This window comes from Sus scrofa, chromosome X, assembly GCF_000003025.6.
Source record: "Sus scrofa isolate TJ Tabasco breed Duroc chromosome X, Sscrofa11.1, whole genome shotgun sequence".
In the NCBI taxonomy this organism is placed as follows: Eukaryota; Metazoa; Chordata; class Mammalia; order Artiodactyla; family Suidae; genus Sus; species Sus scrofa.
The window spans coordinates 6220596-6241328 of record NC_010461.5 but is presented as its reverse complement, the minus strand read 5'-3'; the positions used below and the strand labels follow the sequence as shown (position 1 = coordinate 6241328).

The following is a 20733-nucleotide window of genomic DNA, read 5'->3' as shown; positions in this document are numbered from 1 at the left end:
ACAGCCAATCAGACACGTGCCCCAAGTCTTTACGTGGGAAGCTGCTACCCAAGGCCACGGGCCGTGCAGAAGCACTTCTGGGGAAGGGTTGGCAGCTGGCACATCTGCTATGGAAGGCCGCCTGGGTGTGCTTTTAGAAAGTGGTCAGCCCGGTAACCCGTCCCGTATCAAGGCGCGGGCAGCTCTCAGTGCTCTCTGTGCCAGGTTTCACCTGCACGGGCCCCATCCTGTCGCCTGACTCGGGCTGTTCCTGTCTGCACCCCTCCAAGCCTGCTTCCCCAGATTCCCCACAGGTGCCCAGTATCCTCCTTGGTCCTTCTCTTTGTCTTCCATTTGGCAGCGTCAGGTTGGGAAGCTTCAAGTGCGAACTCAAGCTGATCTGATCATCTGGTGAAAACGAGTGCTCTTAGTAAATGGAGAGCCAGCATCTCAGCTGCCAGGGCGGTTTGGACTGGGATGGGGGAGTGACACAGAAATAGGCATCAGAGACAGAGAGGGTATCAAGTCACTCCAGGGAAAGCCAAATGAATAAATGAGATGACAGGCTTTAACCAAACCACTGCCCCGGCCGCCACCAGGGGACGCGTCGTTACTGTTTTGTAGCCGGTAGATGCTATTAAACCTGGGGTGCTCAGGGAAAGAGCTAGTGGGGAGACAGCGGGAGGTCCTGAAAACAGGAGGGACCTGGGACCCACGGCCAGGAGTTTGGACATAACAGGTGTAGCGGGAGTGTCGTTTGGGTGGAAAGACCAGCCTGCTGCTCTCAGGAGGAGGAGGCTTCTGTGTGATTTTAGGTTGTTGGTCAGTTTATCAGATCTTAGAAAAAAAACATTTCAGGGAGTCTCCTTTTATTTCCCCTCTTGTAGAAAGACCTTCCTCATCATTTACAACTGTGTCATTTCTGCTGGCCTTTCTCTCAATAGCTTTGCTCCAGGATAACTACATTCCGTTCTCCAGAGTATTCACTTCAAAAAGCCTTGCCGCCCCCACCCCTCCGGCGGCCTCGCAGCTACGCCCTCCCCGTCCCCCACCCCCCGTGACAGTCCCCTTCCCTCCCCCATTACAGGCCCCTGCTCCCCCCCCCATCACGGGTTCCCTCCCCGCTCCATGCTGCAGCCCCCTCCCCTGTCACGGTCCCCTCTCCCCTCTGCCCAGCTCCCCACGTGGCCCTCGGGGTGGGGCCGCGTCCTGCCTCGCTTACCTGGCAAGCGGATGATGACACTTTGGTGAAAAAGGAGCCAGACTGGAAAAAAAAAAATTCCACCCAATTCTGAGTTTTTTGTCAAAAAAAAGTACACATCTGCTTCCCACCCCCTCCCACCCCTTTTCATGCATCTTAAGAGGTGACTTCCAGGCTTCCACCACCAGGGACCAACACCAGTGACCACAGGTGCACAGAACCCGCCCGTGACTATACAGCACAACCTCCAAGATCCTTTAGCAGCAGCGCCCCGATGTGGGCATTAAAAAAGTTCTCTGCTCAGCGAGTGGACGTGTAGATTCTCTAAATAAATACAGTGGGAGCCTCAAGGGACAAGACATTTTGAGAGTCACTGCAGCTAAAGCTTCCATGTGTCTTAAGATGAAAGTTAGGGAAACCATGGACAGTCTATGTGGTCTCAACGCAGTTTTGCTCATGGTACAAAGGAACGCTTTGAAGCCAATAATATGCTACCAGGATTGTCCTGATGTCACCAGGGCCCCATCCTGTATTCGTCGCTCCCAGGCAACCTGTCCAGGCTGTGCTGCCGGCCACTTTGTCTTTGCCGTAAGGATCTCCCCAGGGCCTTCCTGTGGCTCTAGCGGCAGGGATCAGGTGCCGCTCAGAACTTCACTCTAAATCCACCACCCACCATGTGGGAACATGATGGGTCAACCTGGCAGGACTGACAGAGGAGACCCAGGTGGGGCTGTACCCCAGACAGCCTGGGGCAGAGGAGGCAGGGGGACCCCAGTTCTGGGTTCTCCCAGCACAGGGTTCAGCTGGGATTCAAGGAAAACGGCACCAGAGCCTTTTTCTGTGACTCACGTGTACAGCCTGTTTGGCTTCCTGCCTCCCTATCCCGGGGACAGCCATTAGGTGACATCCGTCAGTTGACTAAAGTGGCATAAATGGGCCTCGCGCCAGAGTGTCTGGTACAGAGTGGAGTCAGTCACTGTCTCCAGATGCCCGTCTGAATCGTACACAAGCCCCCCCGCCCCATCCTAGGACTTGTTCCCAACTCCTCAAGGCTCCTCCTTGAACTCACGTGTTCAGCAAAGCAACTCGTTGGCCAGAGAAAAGCTCGATTTCCTTCCTACAACAGTCACCCTGAAACAAAGTGACTAATTAAAAAAAAGCCTGCTCCCTTCACAGGGCATCTGGGCCCCAACGGCCTTTGCCTTCCCACCCAGGGCGGCCCTGGACGGCGGTCCTCCCATTAAGTTCTCCCAGAGAAAAGGCAGCGCTGCTCCCCCCCAGGACGAAGAAAGCGCGTCCACCAAGTTCTCTATCAAAATAGAGCAATTTATTCAAGACACTGAATATGGTCTGTTGATTCTCTCTTGAAACAAATGAACTACGACACACGAGGTGATTCTTTTTCTTGGAGAGCGTGAGGGTGAGGGGAGTGGAGGGAGAACAGAGCGGGGCCGGTGGGGATGGAACGGAATCTGGAAGATGCGGACAGAGGAGCACATCTGGCTGTACGTCTGACACAGACAATAAAAACCGCAGAAGCCAGAATTCAAAACGTCGGTGAGAGCGGCGGAAGGAACAATTCTGCATTTGACAAGAAACACGACTGAATAAAAAGAAAAGGTGGAAGGAGAGGTTAAAAAAAGAGAAAAATTACGAGGAACAAAGCAGACCCTTAAGTTTGACAAAGTGCACTTTACTTGGCTCCAAGATCTATTTCGAGAAAGACAAAACCAAGGTCAAGGTCTCCGTGCGTCGCGCGCGGGGCCGACGTCCGGGGGGCGGGGGCGTTATCGTTTCCCACGCGTGCAGGACGAGCGCTTGTCACTCCGAAGCCAACTGAAAACTCCGGGGAGGATCCTGGTGTTACCTCTGCGTTCAGAACCGAGGTTCATTTGGTCACTGAGACTTAAGTGTTTCCTCCCGACTTGTAAGAGCTGTAGACGACATCCAGGACTAACGGTGCCTCGGGGCGCCGCTGGGGACAGTGACGCAGCTGCCGCCTGCACGCCGCTCGGCTCACGGCTGGGCTGTCGTTGTGCGCAGAGCGGGGACGGGTTCAAGGGACGCCGGCTGCCTTCTCATCCTCATCCCCCGCGGCCCCCAGGAGGCTTCTTCCTGGGCCGGTCACGCGGTCGGTTGGCTTTCCTCAGCATTCGTGCCGGGATGGAGCCCACGCGTCCTTGGCCTCACAGCCCCGGCCCCCACCCGCCGGTTCCCAAGTGGCTCCGGTTCATCAGGAGGCTAAAGCCGGCGCACCTGCAGACCCTGGCTCCCCAAGCTTCCCGCGAGGGTCTCTGGCGAACCCCTTGGACTGCGTCCCTCGTCGGCTCCCGCCAGCAGCTGGTCACACACAAGCGGTGTCAGCCTGGCCAGCTCACGCTCTGCGGATGCGACCCATCTTCATTTGGCGAGAGGTCCACTTGGTGATGGTGGCGGCGCTGCACACTGCCTCCCAGGGCTCGTCCCTTTAGAGGGCAGGAAGCCAGCGATGCATCCGGGGCTTCTGCGATCTTCAAAGCTGGGGGCGGAGACGCCACGCAGCTCCGACCTTCTCGCTAAGCGTTTCACGAACAGCCCGAAGCAAACACTCCACTCGTCTGTCCGCCGAGCGCTTTTTGGTCTCAACCGACTGGGCTCGAATGGCGCGCAGGTCCACGGAGCCCCATTCCTGAGCCGAGACCGATGACGGCGCCGGCTTTCGGAGCTGGTCTGGCGCGATCCAACCTCTGCGAGTTCTCCGAGTCCTGCCCGGCCCTGCCCTGCCCTGCGGCTCTGTGCTCCACGGGTGGACGCCGCCGTCGCGGACCGTCCTGTGGCGCCACTGGGCGCATGCCCGGCTGCAGCCTGCCCATCGCCAGCCCCGTGGCCCCTTCTCCACCCCGGGCGAGCCCAGGGGCCTGGCCTGCCCACCCCCCCACCTGAAAACCTGGTCAGCGTCGGGTGAGGACAAAGACAAAGGCCATCTGATCCAAAGAAACTCCTCCAGGAACACAAAGCCATGTTTAATTTCATAAAAAACAGTAAAAAGATTCATTTTTTTTTAAAGCAAATCTTTCTCCTTGCTAGAGAAAAACTATGAACACGGCAGAAATGATTAGCGATGCTCTACGTATGGAATCCACCTTCGAGCTGGAACATCTCTCCCCGTGCCTTTCTGTCGCTGTCAGGCCCGGTGCGGTCCCCAGCCACTCCTGCCAGCTCTGCCAGGCCCCGCCGCGGTGCTCCGGGCAGACAGCCCTGCCAGGAGTGGCCCGACGGCCCCGCCGCTCCTTCGGGGAATGGTGCTCGGGGCCGCGGGCACCCTTGGCGTTCCGCTCCTGCCGCCACCGCCGTCCACACACCCCAAGAGACGCCCAGGCCGCCTCTGAGCCGGAGAAGCGGGGGTCCCTCCCTGGCTGTGGGCCGCACCGCCGGCCCTCTTCCACCCGGAGTCCTGGCCGCCCTTCCCGAAGTTCAGGAAAAGCGATTTCGACCCTGCCTGTGTCTTAACGTTTTTTCAAAATATGAATCACACAAAGCTCTCTATGTCTGATGGCCATTTTAGGATTTTAAAATTGTTTTAACACAAAAATATTTTTTTTCTTCCAAAAATACTCCGGGCTCTTTCTCTTATAAGTCACTTATTATTATTTTTTTCTCCTGTAAAAAGTCCCCCTGCCCTGCCTTCTTACATAAAGCACTTATTAAATCTGCCACGAAAGTGCCCTTGAGACCTAAGGTGGGAAGCAGCTATGGGGGGGGGGGCGCTGGGCCTCAGAGATCCCGGCATCTTCCGAGAGGCTGCCTCTAGGGAAGGGGAGCTGCCAATCAAGACACGAAGGAAGGAAAGAGGCTACAGCAGGAAAAGAAGCAACGAACCCCAAACAGTTACTACCTCAGACCCCAGGGCCCCAGACGACAGGACTGCAGCCGGTAGAAAAACCACGGGACAAAGATTCTAGAAAATAGAAAGTGTTGGGATTACAAAGTCGCCCATTTCATCGGTACAAACTGGTCTTTGAACATCCTTGTGAGAGTAACTGTAGTGTCCAAATTCTTGGAAAAAAAAAAAAAATACCCACCACGTGGATGAGTGTCTTTCCCCCCCTTTTGGTTTTATCACAGCATTTTTCTTTTTTTCTTTTTGGCACAGCTTGCTGTTTGTTTTGTTTTGTTTCTCTCCTCTTAGCCATCAGAGCCTGTGCTGGATGGCTGGTGCGCTGTCTGGCTGGTGGCTTCATGCTTCCCGGGCTGAATGTTCCAGGTGGAAACCGTTCTTTCCCTCTTTGATGTGACGGTGTGTGTATGCTTTTGTTTTAAACTTCTTGATGAAGATTAGGAAAAAATAGACTCCTGTGGCCAGGGATGAGCTGATTTCAGAGTATACTTTAACGTCAAGTTCGAACAGTTTGGAGCTGATGGAATTGTGTTTGAAGAGTTACTACAACCCCACAGGTTCACTGCTGGTCCATGCGAATGCTCTTCTCGTTTCTAGGGTATTTCACGTTTACTTCCGCAGATCTAAAACGCACACCTGCGAGGCAAAAAAACACCTCTTATCTTTAAAATCAACCCAAGATGCCTTTAGAGCAGGGGACAGTCCACCGCCCAAGCTTTATAAAGATTTATTGGCACACAGTCACGAGGGAGCAGAGAAGCCTTAATGGCTAATGTCTGAGCATCTGAACAACGAACCCCAGGCAAACAGTCCAGAGCGGAAGAGCCAGGTCAAGGGCAATGCTAGGAGCTGATGGGGTAGCCGTGGCCACGGGGAGGTGTCACAGACCACACACATGACAACCCAAGCCTGAGCACACATCGGACACGTGGCTGGCTAGCCCGCTGCCCCCTGCCTTCTAGCTCACGGCAATTCTAAGTGCCGGCATGAATCAAACAGCTAGATGTCTCAGGGGACCAGAACGGGGCAAGGGACCCGGGAGACTAGAAGGTCGTGCCTCTCTCACCAGACAGATGCGGGCTGGAAGCACAAATGTGGAGCCCAGACAGGAGCAAGCGTCTTGGCCTCAGCCCCTGGGCTACTTGGGGCTGGTCCTGTCTCGGGTGTGGGGCGACCTGGGCACTGCAGGAGGTAGCGCAGCAGCCCTGGCTCCACCCACCACATGCTGGTGGCCTTTACCAAAGCAGTGACCCCCCCAAATGCCCCCAGACACTGCCTCATGTCCAGAGAGAAGGTCATTCTGGAAGTGAAGAGACAGCCACTCTCAGACGTGGGGCTGACCCAGTGGATCCAGCCCGAACTCTCCTCCACCCAGCGCACACTTGCCGGGCGCTGGCCATGCCCCTCGGAGACCCATCACAGCCCTGGGAGCCCCGTGAGGACGGGCTCTGACTCTCAAACTCAGCCCTCGCGCCCTCCCCGCCTGCCCCCAGCAAAGCCCCGGTGCCGCTTACAGAGCCGTCGGACGCGCTGGCGCCCACTTTGTCCCCTCGGGCGTTCCAGCACACCTCGAAGATGCCGCCAGTGCCGCGGTAGCTGTGGACCAGACTTCCACTCTGCAAAGCAAAGCCGTCATCATTCACCATGAAACGGGGCGCGCAGGACACCAACGTGGTCCCCGGCACGTCATCACAGACGTTTTCAAAACAGAAGCTCGCGGCGTTTTCCGTAAGCGCCCTGGTGGCTGTAGAAACCTGTCTCCCAGACTTACCACCGTGGACCTGCGCAGGGAACGGGCCTGCACGTTTCAGCCCAGGTCACACCTCCCAGGGTCACGGCCAGCCTGGGGAGGGCGGTGGGGAGACTGAGGCAGGCCCAGCACATGGTGGGTGTTTTTATGTTGAGAGAAGGCATCCATCAAGATGTCCCAAAGAGTTCTGAAGGGGGACAGTGCCTTGATGAGCTGCCGCCAGCACGGCAGGCAGCACCTAACCGATGATGTCATTTATGCGTCCATCCATCACTCCCTCCCGCAGGCGCGCCGTGGAGATAGACACCTGCACGTTAACCCGGGCTGTGCGCTTTCTGGGGCTCCTGCCTAGGTTGTGAGGCTCGGCTCGGTTCCACCTGAGGGCCTCTACTGACGGCCTCGTGCTCGCTGAGAAGACACGGTTCATGGCAGGAGGTTTCCAGGGAGCCCGAGGTCTCAGTGGGCCTTGGTGCCAGGTCAGTTAAGGTGAAGGCGGCTCATGTACAACCCCCACCCCCGGCACAAGGGAGAAGCAAGGTCAGCTAGGTGTCAACCAGGCCAGAGAGAATCATGAACGTGGGTGGAATTAAAATAGGAGAAGACGGAGTGCCTGTCGTGGCACAGTGGTTAACGAATCTGACTGGGAACCATGACGTTTCAGGTTCGATCCCTGGCCTCGCTCGGTGGGTTAAGGATCCGGCATTGCCATGAGCTATGGTGTAGGTCACAGATGCGGCTCAGATCCCAAGAGGCTGTGCCTGTGGTGTAGGCCAGCAGCTACAGCTCCAATTAGACCCCTGGCTTGGGAACCTCCATATGCCACGGGTGCAGCCCTAGAAAAGAGGAAAATACAAAAAGACCAAAAAAAAAAAAAAAAAGGAGAGAAGAAAAGAGTGAACATTTAAAAAAGGAGTTCCCTTGTGGTGTAGCTGGTTAAGGATCTGGCATTGTAACTGCTGTAGTGAGGGGTTTGATCCCTGGCCCTGGAACTTGCACATGCTTCAAGTGTGGTTAGAAAAAGAAAAAACAAAACAGGGACTTCCTACTATAGCTCAGCGGGACTGGCAGCATCCCTGGAGCACTGGGACGCAGGTTCGACCCCAGGCCGGGCACAGTGGGTTAAGGACCCCATGTTGTGGCTCAGTTCTGAACCCTAACCTGGGAACTCCATATGCCACAGAGTGGCCAAAAAAGAAAAAGGGGAAAAAAAAAAAAAAAAAAAAGAGGAGAAAAAAAATTAAAAAAGGAGTTCCTTGGTGGCTCCATGGTCGCTGCTGTGGTGGGGGTTGCTGTTGAGGCATGCATTCGATCCCTGGCCTGGGAACTTCCTCTTGCCACAGGTGTGGCAAAAAAAAATTAAACACAGGAGAGGGGAGGCCTCTTCACCCATCCTGAGGTCACACACGAGGGGCCCCCAGCCGCCTGCAGGGAATTCCAGGCCCACGCTGCTCTTACAGGAGAGCATAGAGCTGACCGCCCCACGTGACAGTTATACCCGCCACTCGCTCCTGTGCCCGCCTACTCGGCATATTTGGAACTGTCTCATCCTCAGGTGTGGCCAGAGACACCACAGGACCACCTGCACACAAACACCATCTCCTTTCGCTTCTCTGACAGGATAACCTGATACTGACATTCCCTCTGCTACCCGAACCAAAAACACTTCCCTTCAAAAAATCAAAATGCTGGGAGTTCCCGTCACGGCTCAGCAGGTTAAGAAACTGACTAGGAACCATGAGGTTGCGGGTTTGATCCCTGGCCTCGCTCAGTGGGTTAAGGATCTGGCGTTGCCATGAGCTGTGGTGTAGGCTGGCGGCTGTAGTGCCGATTTAGCCCTTAACCTGGAAACCTCCATGTGCCGAGGGTGTGGCCCTAAAAAGACCAAAAAAAAAAAAAAAAAAAAAAAAGAAAGAAAGAAATCAAAATGCCCTGACAATAGCCAACGAACGTGGCCACTACTCTGCAACGTGCTCCACGGAGAAGCCCCAGGAGCCCGGGGGGCACGCAGGTGGTCAGGGCTGGCTGGCCTCACATCAGACGGCTGGTCCCCTGCAAAGTTCGAAGGCAAGGACCGACCTCGGTCCCCGACCTCGGTAGCCATGGGGGAGCACAGTGGCTGGGAAGGTGTCTGGGTTAGGATTTTCCAGCATGACTGCTTGTGCCCAAGAGTTGGCGGCATTGGGACAGTTTCCTGCCAAGGGCTCAGAAGAAGGGACAGGAGTGGACGGGTGTCCCTTGCAGGGAGACCCACAGGCAGCAGGTGCCCAGCTGTGGCCTACCCACCCAGGGAGCCGGGTTGGGCCGAGGTGGCCCCCAGGCACGGCTTCCCCAGTGCCGTGCTGAGCCCGCGGCACCCAAACGTGACCGAGCGGGGCTCCTCGCGGAAAGGACCGGCTGCAGCCGCGGGGCAGGGGGCTTACCTGCGTGTTCCAGATGTGCACACACTTGTCAAAGGAGCCGCTGGCCAGATATTTGCCATCAGGGCTAAAAGCTACACTATAGACGGGTTCCTGGTGTTTGGTGAGCGTGTGGATGCAAACGCCCCGCTCCACGTCCCACAGCCGAACCGTAGAGTCAAACGAAGCGCTGCAAAGACAGGAGAGGAGCGTCACCGCGGAGGCTCGTGGCTCCCTCGCGGCTCCCCGAAGAGGCCGGACCGACGGCTCCTCCGTCCCCAGTGCCTACGTTTCCAGGGACAAAAAGCAGGCTGGCCCTTTCTCTTCTCAAAGGTGACACAGGTCCCCTGAACACCAAGCCGCGGCCGTCCAACAAACCTTCCCCTTCTCCTGGAGCTGTGATTCGGGAAGAAAGTGGAGAGCCGCACTCATTTGTTTCTGCATTTCCCCAAGACTCGAAGGATATACCTAAGTCTGCACTCACTCCGTTTTCTAAAATGCTCCCACAACTGAAAGCACAGCATCCATCGTCGACAGCTCCAGTAACGCCGAGAGCCGTGTGTGGGAAAATAGCAAACTGACTGAATAAAACTTTTAAACCAAGGCAAATTAAAACACAATCACATCCAGACATACAATCACACCCCTGGGAGCTGCATGTTTTAGTCACTTCCACATGTAAAAGACCAGGACACACCGCAAAGCTGTTTCACCTGGCGCTCCTTCTCTCTGCAGGCACTGCCAGGTACTGGCACGTGGCATTTATGCGCGTCATCTACAAAGCTCATTTATTCCCGGGTACCATGGGATACAAAAGCACCCTCCAAGTCATCCAAAAATAGATTATCGTGTTCTAGGTTGGAGACACTGCTGTGGATTTCTGGAGAATCACTTGAAACAGTGTAACTGCCTTTGTATTTTTCTGGTTCAGGCTCTCAGCTAATGCAGGAAGCCCTTCCAGTGTTTTCTAAGAGGTGGCCTTGGGTGGAACACTTTTCAGCAGCAAGAGTCCTCGCTGCCGGGTGAGGCCGCGTGCCCCACGGCAAGGACAGAGGGCTCTCCCTCGGCAAGAGGAGGCCGTGCCCTCTCCCAGCACAATCCCATTCTCTGCGGCTACACAGAACCCATCCACCACCCCCTCCTGCCTCCGCCCTGCCGCTTCCTCCCTGTCTCCCGTCTCCCAGGCTGAACAAACACCCCTGTTTCGTGGGATCATGATTTCCAGACCCCTGAGTATCCTGGAAGTCACTCTCAGAATCTCTTCAGCCCGCTCGTCTCAACTTTATTAAAAAAAACCAAACAAAAACATCCACTGTCACACTGGGAGTGGAGCGTTCCACGCAATGGGCATCGGGACCAGGCAGTTCCCGTGACCGCGGCCCAAGTGACATGGTTTTGGGGAGGCCACGGGGCCCCTGAGAACCAGCTCCCAATTCCGGGCCTTGACGGACTCCAGTCCCTCCGATGCAGGCGTCTGAGGGGTTCACCGTATCCATGGTCAGGTCAGATCTGACCTGCAAGGCAGCCAAGGAAACGAAGCCCAAGGACCAAGCCGAGTCATGTCCTTTGTCCGTCGTGATAGAAGCCTTCGCCAAAGCCAAGTGCTGGCAGCCTGGACGTGTAACAACTTCTCTGACCAGCTTCGTGGTTAAGAAACGCCTTCCCTCAAGCGAGGCAGCACGTGGCGCCATCTGGGGGCCCTTTCAAAGCGAGCTACCTCTTCGTTTACTTGGGAAGGCCGTAAACACACTTGCAAGACACCTTAGCTGAGGTTTCTGGTGTCTCTGGGCAGGACTAACGTTTGCCAGCCCTGCTGCTGGCTCTGTCCCCGTGAGCGCAGCGGCTTTTAGGACCGAGTGGGGGCCGAGGGCCCTCTTGGCGTTACCTTGCCAGCATGATGTTGGAGTTTGGGTTGCTGGTGGCAGGCCCGGTGGGACTCCACTTTATGGTATAGATCTCTTTGCTGTGAGCTTGCAGGTCATGGACACACGTATCCTGCTTCATACTCCAGATCTAGACAACAGATGGGGAAGAGGGTCAGCAGGGGCGGCTGCTCCATCCGGGGATGATGGTGCAACATCATTCCTCCCGGGAGCGTTCACTAGGTGTCTGGCCCTTGGGAGGCTCACTGCCTCTGTGTGTGCGTGTGTGCGTGCGTGCGTGCGTGTGCGCGCACCTGGCAAAGTGGCAGGTGCTGCCCAGGCAGAGGAACCGGATGGACGCCAGGGGGCGCCCTAAAGCAGGCCACAGGAAGGGAAGAGCCCTTAGCAGGCTCTTGACTGACAAGAGGAGTTAACTGCAGGACATCTCTGCTGCAAAGAGGAAGAATGGCAGAGGCTCACGACAGATAATTGGCTGGAGAAGCAGGGACTATTAAGACCCACGCTGAGTATGGGGTTGTCTGCGGCCACACAGCCCAGCCTTGCAGGCTGCTTTACCTTTAATGTCATGTCATCGGAGCAGGACGCTAGCAACATCCCAGAAGGATCCCACTTGATGGCATTGACCTCATTCTGAAAGAGAGCAAAGGGTTTCCAAAATAAAGGCCTGGGCGTCGTAACCCTATCCTCCAGCAGGGGGCAGGAGCGCGCCATCCTCCAGAGGCGGAGACGCATTCACCCTGAATGCACCCCAGACACGTGCACACTCCCGCTTTCCTTACTGCGCCCTCTTCATTTAGACAGAACGCACGGTCACATTCCATATGTAACCAGCCACCTGCATCGGTATTGCTCCAAGGAAAAGTCACAACCAGGAAGGGAGCCAAATGAATTCACAAATAATAAGGGCAGCCTGCAACCCCAGGGAAGACCACGGATATTTTAAAGCGGACTTGAAAGTCATTTTCCTGTGCACTTCTGTTTTGTTTTGTTTTGGTCTTTTTGCCTTTTCTAGGACTGTTCCCATGGCATATGGAGGTTCCAGGCTAGGGGTCTAATCGGAGCTGTAGCCGCCGGCCTACACCAGAGCCACAGCAACGCGGGATGCGAGCTGTGTCTACGACCTACAGCACAGCTCACGGCAACACCAGATCCCTAACCCACTGAGCAAGGCCAGGGATCGAACCCACAACCTCATGGTTCCTGGTCAGATTCGTTAACCACTGCGCCACGACAGGAACCCCCCTACGCACTTTTAATACAACAGCTACCCCCCCATCTAACTCTCAAGACATTTCTCCTTTGGTGCTGAGGGGAGGAGGAAATGCTAAGAGACAAGGAGTCTGATGACCCAGGCCCAAGACGATGGGACCTAAACACACATCCTCCGCCAGGCACAGGTGAACAAGGGAGAGGGGACACAAGGGGTCACTGTTAGGAACACACCCAGAGGAGAAACGAAATCCTGCAGGGGTGGCGGGGCTGAAATCCAGAGCAAAGAGCCAAGTGAACAACGCACAGCACCTCAGCACACGTGGAAACTTCCAGCATGCAGGTGTGGTGGGCCATAGGGGGGCAGGAAGGAACGAGGCTGCCAGTGCCAGGGCCAGGGAACCTGGAGGCTAAATCCCGGAGTATAACGGCAAATACATGCTCCCCACGGGCGAGGGAGAAGGGGACACGGGGGTTTAGGAAGATGTCACCTGCAGAAAGTGGAGCGGGAGGAACGGTGTGCCCAGAGGAATGAGCGGAGTCAGGCACGGGGGTCTCAGGCCTCCTAGTTCCAGCAGGGAACTGTTTCTATTTCCTGCTGCCCCCACCCAACGATTAACTCACTTTACACTTGTAGCTAACTTCCCCGTCCCTCTCGCCCTCCTAAGGGCTCTGGTTCGGATGAGAACTTGCACGATCAGGCTGCTTGCTCAGGTCACTGCGTTCTGCAGGGAGGGAGAGGAGAAGCGACAAGGCTGTGTCTGGACTCCATGGGGTGGAGGGTGATGGTGGAGGGTCCCGGGGAAGGAGGGGGAAGGGAAGCCGCAAGTCTAAGGAGCCCGCCTGCCCGCGGGTGAGCTGAGGGGACGAGGAGGTCAGGCTGCAGGGTGAGAGCACACAGGGAAGCGAGCCCCGCAGGACCCCCAGGAAGCTGGTGTGGGTCGGGGGTGCAGCCTGAGCCAGGCTCAGCCGAGGCAGAGGCACCTCAGGTGGCCCCGACTGGAACTGCTGGCAGCAGAAGCCCAGGGTGGACCTCTGAGGGCCTGGGAAGAGGGGGCTGGTCCCCCGACTGTCCCCAGCCAATCAGCGTTGATCTTCCAGGGGGAGCATGACCTTCCACTCCCTCATCCTGCAACCAAATCACGATTCCCAGGAAGCATCCGGAAGTGGCTCAGAGGGTCTCAGGAAGAAATGGGCTTTAGCTCCTGTCGGGTGCAGGCTGAGGGGTTGCAGTAAAACCGATTTAAAGAGCCAAGGGGTACAATGGTAGTCCAGTCCCAAATGGGGCAGCGGGAAAGGCACAAAGACTTCCTGATTTGTTTCTCTTTTTGGGGGCTGCACCTGCAGCAAATGGACGTTTCCAGGGTAGGGGCTGAGTGAAAGCTGGAGCTGAGGCCTATACCACAGTCACGGCGACACCAGATCCGAGCCATATCTGCGACCTACACCACAGCTCACGGCAATGCTGGATCCTTAACCACTGGTGGAGGCCAGGGATCGGACCCACGTCCTCAAGGACACTAGGTGAGGTTCTTAAACCCGGTGAGCCACAGCAGGACCGCCAAGACTTCCTGTTAAAAGCTCAGGGACAGTTTAGGATTAGAGAAGAAATAGAAACGTAAAGAGCAGGGTCCATTTGTAGCCACAATGAGACGTCAACAGGACAACCGGTCCTGTGCGCTGAAAGCATCTTCTTTGGGAAGCAGGGACCTATAGGGATGGGAGCTGGAAAAAGTAGGTACTAAAGAGACAGGCAAATGCCAAGGTCATTGCAATCGATGTCAGTGAGGTTAGTGGCAAGGGACGCTGTGAGAGGGCCAAGGGGGGGGAGCTGTGCAGGTGGGAGGTACCCAAAGGCAGCAGGTCTTCCAGGAGGAAGGGGTCGGGGGTGGGGGGGGAACACCAGAGAGGTTTGCTGGGGGAAGCAAGCCCTCAAGGGCTATGCTGAAGAATTTGATGAGACAGCCAAAACAACAACTTGAAAAGATGCACGCAGCCCAGGGTGTATAGTGCACGAGTCACAAGAGCCAAGACCCACTGACAGAGGAGTAGACAGAGATGTGGGACATATATATGATGGAATACGACTCAGCCACGAAAAAGAATGCAATGGCCATTTGCAGCAACAAGGACTTGGAGGGTATGATGCTAAGTGAAGTCAGTCAGACAAAGACAGATATCACTTATCTGAGGGACCGGTAATACCAACTAAGGAATGTAACAAAAAAGAAGCAGACTCAGCTACAGAGAACGAGCAGGAGGTTGGTGACCACTGGGGGGACAAAAGGGGGAGGGGCGAGACAGGGGGCAGGGGAGTAAGAGGTACCATCTGTTACGTGTTAAATAAGCTACGAGGATCCACTGCACAGCACAGGGAATAGAGCCAAAATTTCATAATAACTATAAATGGAGGATACTTTTTTAAAGATCGTGCATCACTGTGTTGTACACCTGAAGCTTATATAATCTTGTAAATCAACTACACCTCAATAAAAAATAATGAAAAAAAACAATTCCGTAAGAATTCAGCTGGTGTCTGAGCTTCTTGGATTGAGTGTTGATCTTTGCCAACAAATTCAGGAAAATCTGGCCATCATTGCAAGTAGGTTTTCTGTTTCTTTCTCTTTTCTTTACTCTGCATTACACACATATGACAGAGGGCTTCATGTCGCCACAGAGGTCATGAAGCCTCTCTATTCATTTGTTCAGTCATTTAACAGTCCTTCAGACCGGCTAGTTCTACGATCGCTCTTGTGCTTCACAAAAGGTATTTCTGTAATCTCTCCATCAACAAGATTTTCATTTCAGACACTAATCTCAGTTCTGAGATTTCCATTTGACAGTTTTCCTTTCTCTGCTGCTATTCCCCATCTATTCACTCATTACAAGTAGCCTTTCCTTTATGTCTTCATAATAATAGCTCCTTTATTTATTTATTGAAGTATCACTGATTTACAATGTTCTGCCAATTTCTGCTGTACAGCAAAGTGGCCCAGTAAGAATAGCTGCCATAAAGTCTTTCCTGCAAAATCCAACAACTGGCCCAACTCTGGTCCTTTTTTTTTTTTTTTTAACTGCTTACCCAGGTGGGCAATGCGTAAATCAGCCTACCCCATGGGATAGCTCCAACAGCCTGAGCAGCAAAGGGCTGCTTAACTGGTCTGCGTTACAATACCTGTTTGTTTTCCATTCCTTTTTCATTTTGTTGTTGTTGTTGTTGTCTTTTTGCCATTTCTTGGGCCGCTCCTGCAGCATATGGAGGTTCCCAGGCTAGGGGTCGAATCGGAGCTGTAGCTGCCAGCCTATGCCAGAGCCACAGCAACGCAGGTATCCGAGCCACGTCTGCGACCTACACCACAGCTCACGGCAACGCCGGACCATTAACCCACTGAGCAAGGCCAGGGATCGAACCCACAACCTCATGGTTCCTGGTCAGATTCGTTAACCACTGCGCCACGATGGGAACTCCTCCATTCCTTTTCCAGCTGCACCCAAGGCACGTGGAAATTCCCAGGCCAGGGGTGGAATCTGAGCTGTAGCTGCAACCTACACTGCAGCTGTGGCAATGCTGAATCCTTAACCTACTGTGCCACAGCAGGCATTCTCACAGTATCTTTTTTTATTTTTTCCCCCTTTTTGGCTGCCTCTAAGCACATGCAGTTCCAGGCCCAGGGGTCAGATCCAAGTTGCAGGCAGTTGTGACCTAATGCTGTAGCTATGGCAACCCTGGATCCTTTAACCCACTGTGCTGGCTGGGGATCGAACCTGTGTCCTGACACTGAAAAGATGCTGCTGATCCCAATGTGCTACAACGGGAACTTTTTCCACAGTATCGTTTTTTTTTTGTCTTTTTTGTCTTTTTAGGGCAACACCCACAGCATATGGAGGTTCCCAGGCTAGGGGTCGAATCAGAGCTGTAGCTGCTGGTCTATACCACAGCCACAGCAACACCAGATCCGAGCCTCATCTGTGACCGACACCACAGCTCACAGCAACACCAGATCCTTAACTCACGGAGCGAGGCCAGGGGTCAAACCTGCATCCTCATGGATGCCAGTCAGATTCATTTCCACTGCGCCATGACGGAACTCCTTCCACAGCATCTTTTAAACCCAGGCGTAACGCGCCAGCTCCCACCTCCCAGCACATTCTCACGACCCTGAGCACTGCAACCAGCGCTGGCACTTACTGTGTGTCCTTGGAAGGTTTTGACGGGGCGGTCGCAGCCGAGCCTGCAGACGTGAATACACATGTCCGTGCTGCAGGAGGCAAAGGTAGTGTTGTTCTGCCAGTCCACGTCGAGAGCGGGGGCTGTGGGGCAGCAAAGGGGTGGGGACATGTGCATTTACCACGTGTGCCCAGAGGCCAGTGGACTTAAAGTAACAGCATCGTCAAGAAGCCTAGCAACACAATGAAAAAAAAAAAAAAAAAAAAAAAAAGCACTTGCAGTGTCCATGTGGCCTCCATGCCTCACACACCTGAAAGACCTGCCCTGCACATCTGCAGGGCTGACCAGATGCATCCAGACAGAGGCCTGGGGACACTTTGTGTGTCCTGGGCACACAGAGTCTCTTGCTCCCCGGGCATGGGTGAGACAGGATGGGGGGAAGCACGCAGCTGCTCCTACCCCTTCCCGCACCCACGGTGTCACTGGAGGCGGGCTGATTTGGTCTGTTCTCCACGGAGAGCAGAGAGAGGAGAGGAGCAAGATTTCACAGCCTATGCAGGCGACATCCCCACCGAAGAAACGCCTGCAGCACAGCAAGGCACCCTACCGGCTGGAAGCTGCTTACAGCTGCCAGGAACCCTGTCAGGGGACTCAGTGGCCTTGGGATGGACACAGTCTCTGGCTCCTGGGCCCTTCTCAGGGGCCCGTGGCTCCAAGACCTCTGTAGGGTTTGGGGGACGGGGCCGGCCCGCCTCCCTTCTCCAACCTCCCCAGGAGACTTGTTCTTCTCAGCACCCTTGTTCTCTCGGGCACTTCCTTGCTCGGAGGATCAAGACCTGCAAGCCTCCCATCAGCTCTTCATCAACTGCTCCATCTCTGACCGTGTCTCGTGCGTGTTTCTTTTTTTCTTTTTCTTTTTTTTGTCTTTTTTTTTTGCCATTTCTTGGGCCGCTCCTGAGGCATATGGAGTTTCCCAGGCTAGGGGTCTAATCGGAGCTGTAGCTGCCAGCCTATGCCAGAGCCACAGCAACGCGGGATCCAAGCCGTGTCTGCAACCTACACCACAGCTCACGGCAACGCCGGATCCTTAACCCACTGAGCAAGGGCAGGGATCGAACCCGCAACCTCATGGTCCCTAGTCGGATTCGTTAACCACTGCGCCATGACGGGAACTCCTCGTGCGTGTTTCTTAAAGAGAGGCCAGCCCTGAGTTGGGAGAGGAATCCAACTTGCTCAGGATACGCTAACTCAGATTGCCCCTTCCTGTTTGCCATGTTCCTTTTCCTCGGTTTGGGGCCACACAAGAGTGGCATGTGGAAATTCCCAGGCCAGGGATTGAACCCGCACCGCAGCATCGACCAGAGCCATTGCAGAAACAACACCGAGTCCCTAACGCACTGAGCCAGCAAGGATCCTCTGTCTTCTATCTTTAAGTAAAAGGTGAGCCCTGCACCTGCGTCTGCCCTCTGCGACGTCAGAGACGGACCCCCTCAGCTCCATCCCGGCACAGAGCGTGTGGGTGGCAGGGTTTGGCCGAGAGGCAGCACTGGCTTTTTCCCTGTGCCTCTCTCTGTCACCTCCCCACAGAGCGTTTCAGCACAGCCCCGTGGGTCCCGAGGAACAAAAAACCTAGAGCCACTCGGTCGCTAGGAGGATCCTGGGGCCAGAGAGCCAAGCCCACAGCTGCTCTTGGTTACAACACTGCACGAGCCAAACCACGAATTCCTGGGCCGGTCTCTGCATTCGGACGTGTAGTCAATACGCCTGGAAGAGGGGCAACCTGTTGGGAGGTTCAGGGGACGGTGACCAGCGCCTGGCCATAAGCACTAATGCCTGCTGAACCTTGCCACCTAGATGTCTATAGGACGCTCTGGACTCTGGGGGCTGTCCCCCTTCCCCCCACCATGAGCTCACCATTCAGTGTGGGGGACCGAAAGATAATGGGGCCCAGCTATTCTGAGGGTCCCTCGCGTGGCCACTGAGGCTTGACAGCACTATTCCAGGCACAGCAAGATTGACTTTGCTTTTGTTTTTAAGCTTGAATTCTGAAATGCTTGTAGATTTCCAGGAAGCTGCAAAGATATTACAGGGGGGTCCCCCATGTACCCTTCACCCCGTGACTGCCTTTTATGGCCCCACAGTCCAACATCCAGACCCAGGGGGGTGATGGGTATGGTGTGTGCAGGGCTGCAGTTTCACTACATCAGGCAGCCAGGATCCAGAACCGTGTTCCAGCACCACAAGGCCTCCCTTGTGCCACTTCATCGCCACGCCAGCCCCTCCTAGAGCCATCCCCACTCTGATCCACATCTAAAACCTCCTCATTTGATATAAGGGTCTCTCTCTCTCTCTCTCTCTATATATATATATATATATATATATATATATATATGAGATTGTTTTAAGTTGTTGGTCTCTTAATTGCAAGTTCATCGCCAGTGTCCTGCATTTGTACCCACCTCTTCTCACGATTTCTGATTTTGGTGGTATAATTGTGCATGGATGATTTCGTATCTTTACTGTATATATACTTTTATTACCGGTGAGCCTTGTCCTTTATGGCATTTTTGTTTCCGGTTGCAGCCTTTTTTTTTCTACCTAGAGAAGTTCCTTTAGTATTTGTTGTAAAGCTGGTTTGGTGGTGCTGAATTCTCTCAGCTTTTGCTTATCTTGTCTTTTTTTTTTTTTTTTTTTTTTTTTTTTTTGCTATTTCTTTGGGCCGCTCCCGCGGCATATGGAGGTTCCCAGGCTAGGGGTCGAATCAGAGCTGCAGCCCCGGGCCTCTGCCAGAGTCACAGCAACGCGGGATCTGAGCCGCGCCTGCGACCTACACCACAGCTCACAGCAACGCCAGATCGTTAACCCACTGAGCAAGGGCAGGGATCGAACCCGCAACCTCATGGTTCCTAGTCGGATTCGTTAACCACTGCGCCACGACGGGAACTCCTTGCCTATCTGAGAAGGTTTTGATTTTTCCTTCAAATCTGAATGAGAGCCTTGCTGGGTCAAAGGAATCTTGGTTGGAGGTTTTTCCCTTTCATCACGTTCAGTATTATCATACCACTCCCTTCTGGCCTGCAGAGTTTCTGCTGAAAAATCTGCCAAAAACCTTACCGGGGTTCCCTTGTGTGTGATTTGTTTCTTTTCCCTAGCTGCTTTCGATATTTTCTCCTTGTCTTTAATTTTGGTCAGTTTGATTAATATGTGTTTCAGGGTGTTCCTCCTTGGGTTTAGTTTATATGGTACTCGGTGCATTTCCTGGATTTGAGTGAGTGGTTCCTTTCCAATGTTACAGAAGTTTACGGCTATTATCTCTTGGAATATTTTTTCTGTCTCCTCTCTCTCTTCTTCTGGCACCCCTATAATACAGATGTTGGTGCGTTTCACATTGTCCCAGAGTTCCCTGAGACTCTCTTCATTTTTTTTCAATCTTTTTTCTCTTTTCTGTTCCGCATCCGTAATTTCCACTAATCTGTCCTCCACCTCGCTTATTCGTTCTTCTGCCCCCTGTATTCTGCTGTTAGCTGCTTCTTGTGAATTTTTTAATTTCAGTTATTGTATTCTGCATCTCTTCTTGTTTAAGTTTTATATCTTGTACCTAGAAATTATCATGCTAAGTGAAGTCAGCCATACAATGAGACACCAACATCAAATGCTTTCACTGACATGTGGAATCTGAAAAAAGGACAGACTGAACTTTGCAGAACAGATACTGACTCACAGACTTTGAAAAACTTACGGTGTCCAAAGGAGACAGTTTGGGGGGTGAGGGGATGTGCTGGGGTTGTGGGATGGAAATCCTATAAAATTGGATTGTGATGGTCATTGTACCACTACAAATGTAATAAATTCATTGAGTAATAAAAACAAACAAAGAAAAAAACTCATCATTTGGAGACTCTTATATCAATGGCACCAACCAGCATGACCTGCGGAGACTGGCTTTTCTTTACTGCAGCAGAACCTGCTTGAGATCCCTCCAGCCTCCAGAGAGCCCACTCTTGCTCATGCTTTGCACTGTCCACCGTCAGGCTCTGAGCTAAGGCTTCCTGCCCAGGGTGACGGAGGGCGCCCCCATCAGGCCTCCAAGGAGAATGGCCGTTTCTCAGGTCAACCCGTCACATGCTAAGGAAGCTGTGCCTGCAGTGCTCCCCACCTGCACTTTACCTTGGAAAACAGCACCCTTCCTTCCCTTCCGCCTTGGGCAGGCTCTACCACACACCCAACTCAAAAAAGCAAGTAACTAACACCTAAGACTTTCCAGCCAGCG

The 20733-nt window shown here is 54.0% G+C and overlaps 1 protein-coding gene across 8 annotated transcripts in view; it reads right to left on the bottom strand.

Annotated features, from left to right (window-relative positions):
- The window catches only part of TBL1X (transducin beta like 1X-linked), a 244520-nt gene continuing 226272 nt past the window's right edge, over window positions 2486-20733 (bottom strand). For 4 of the 8 annotated variants that reach the window (XM_021080268.1, XM_021080267.1, XM_021080269.1 and 1 more), the window contains 6 exons: window positions 16485-16606; window positions 11642-11716; window positions 11089-11216; window positions 9228-9393; window positions 6572-6673; window positions 2486-5693 (listed from right to left, as the gene is read on the bottom strand). In XM_021080268.1, coding sequence (XP_020935927.1) covers window positions 5667-5693; window positions 6572-6673; window positions 9228-9393; window positions 11089-11216; window positions 11642-11716; window positions 16485-16606 — 620 coding nt within the window. In that variant the 3' untranslated portion in view covers window positions 2486-5666. Of the gene's footprint in view, window positions 5694-6571; window positions 9394-11088; window positions 11217-11641; window positions 11717-16484; window positions 16607-20733 lie in introns of all 8 variants that reach the window. The other 4 variants (XR_002340726.1, XR_002340725.1, XR_002340728.1 and 1 more) reach the window with 1 other exon arrangement.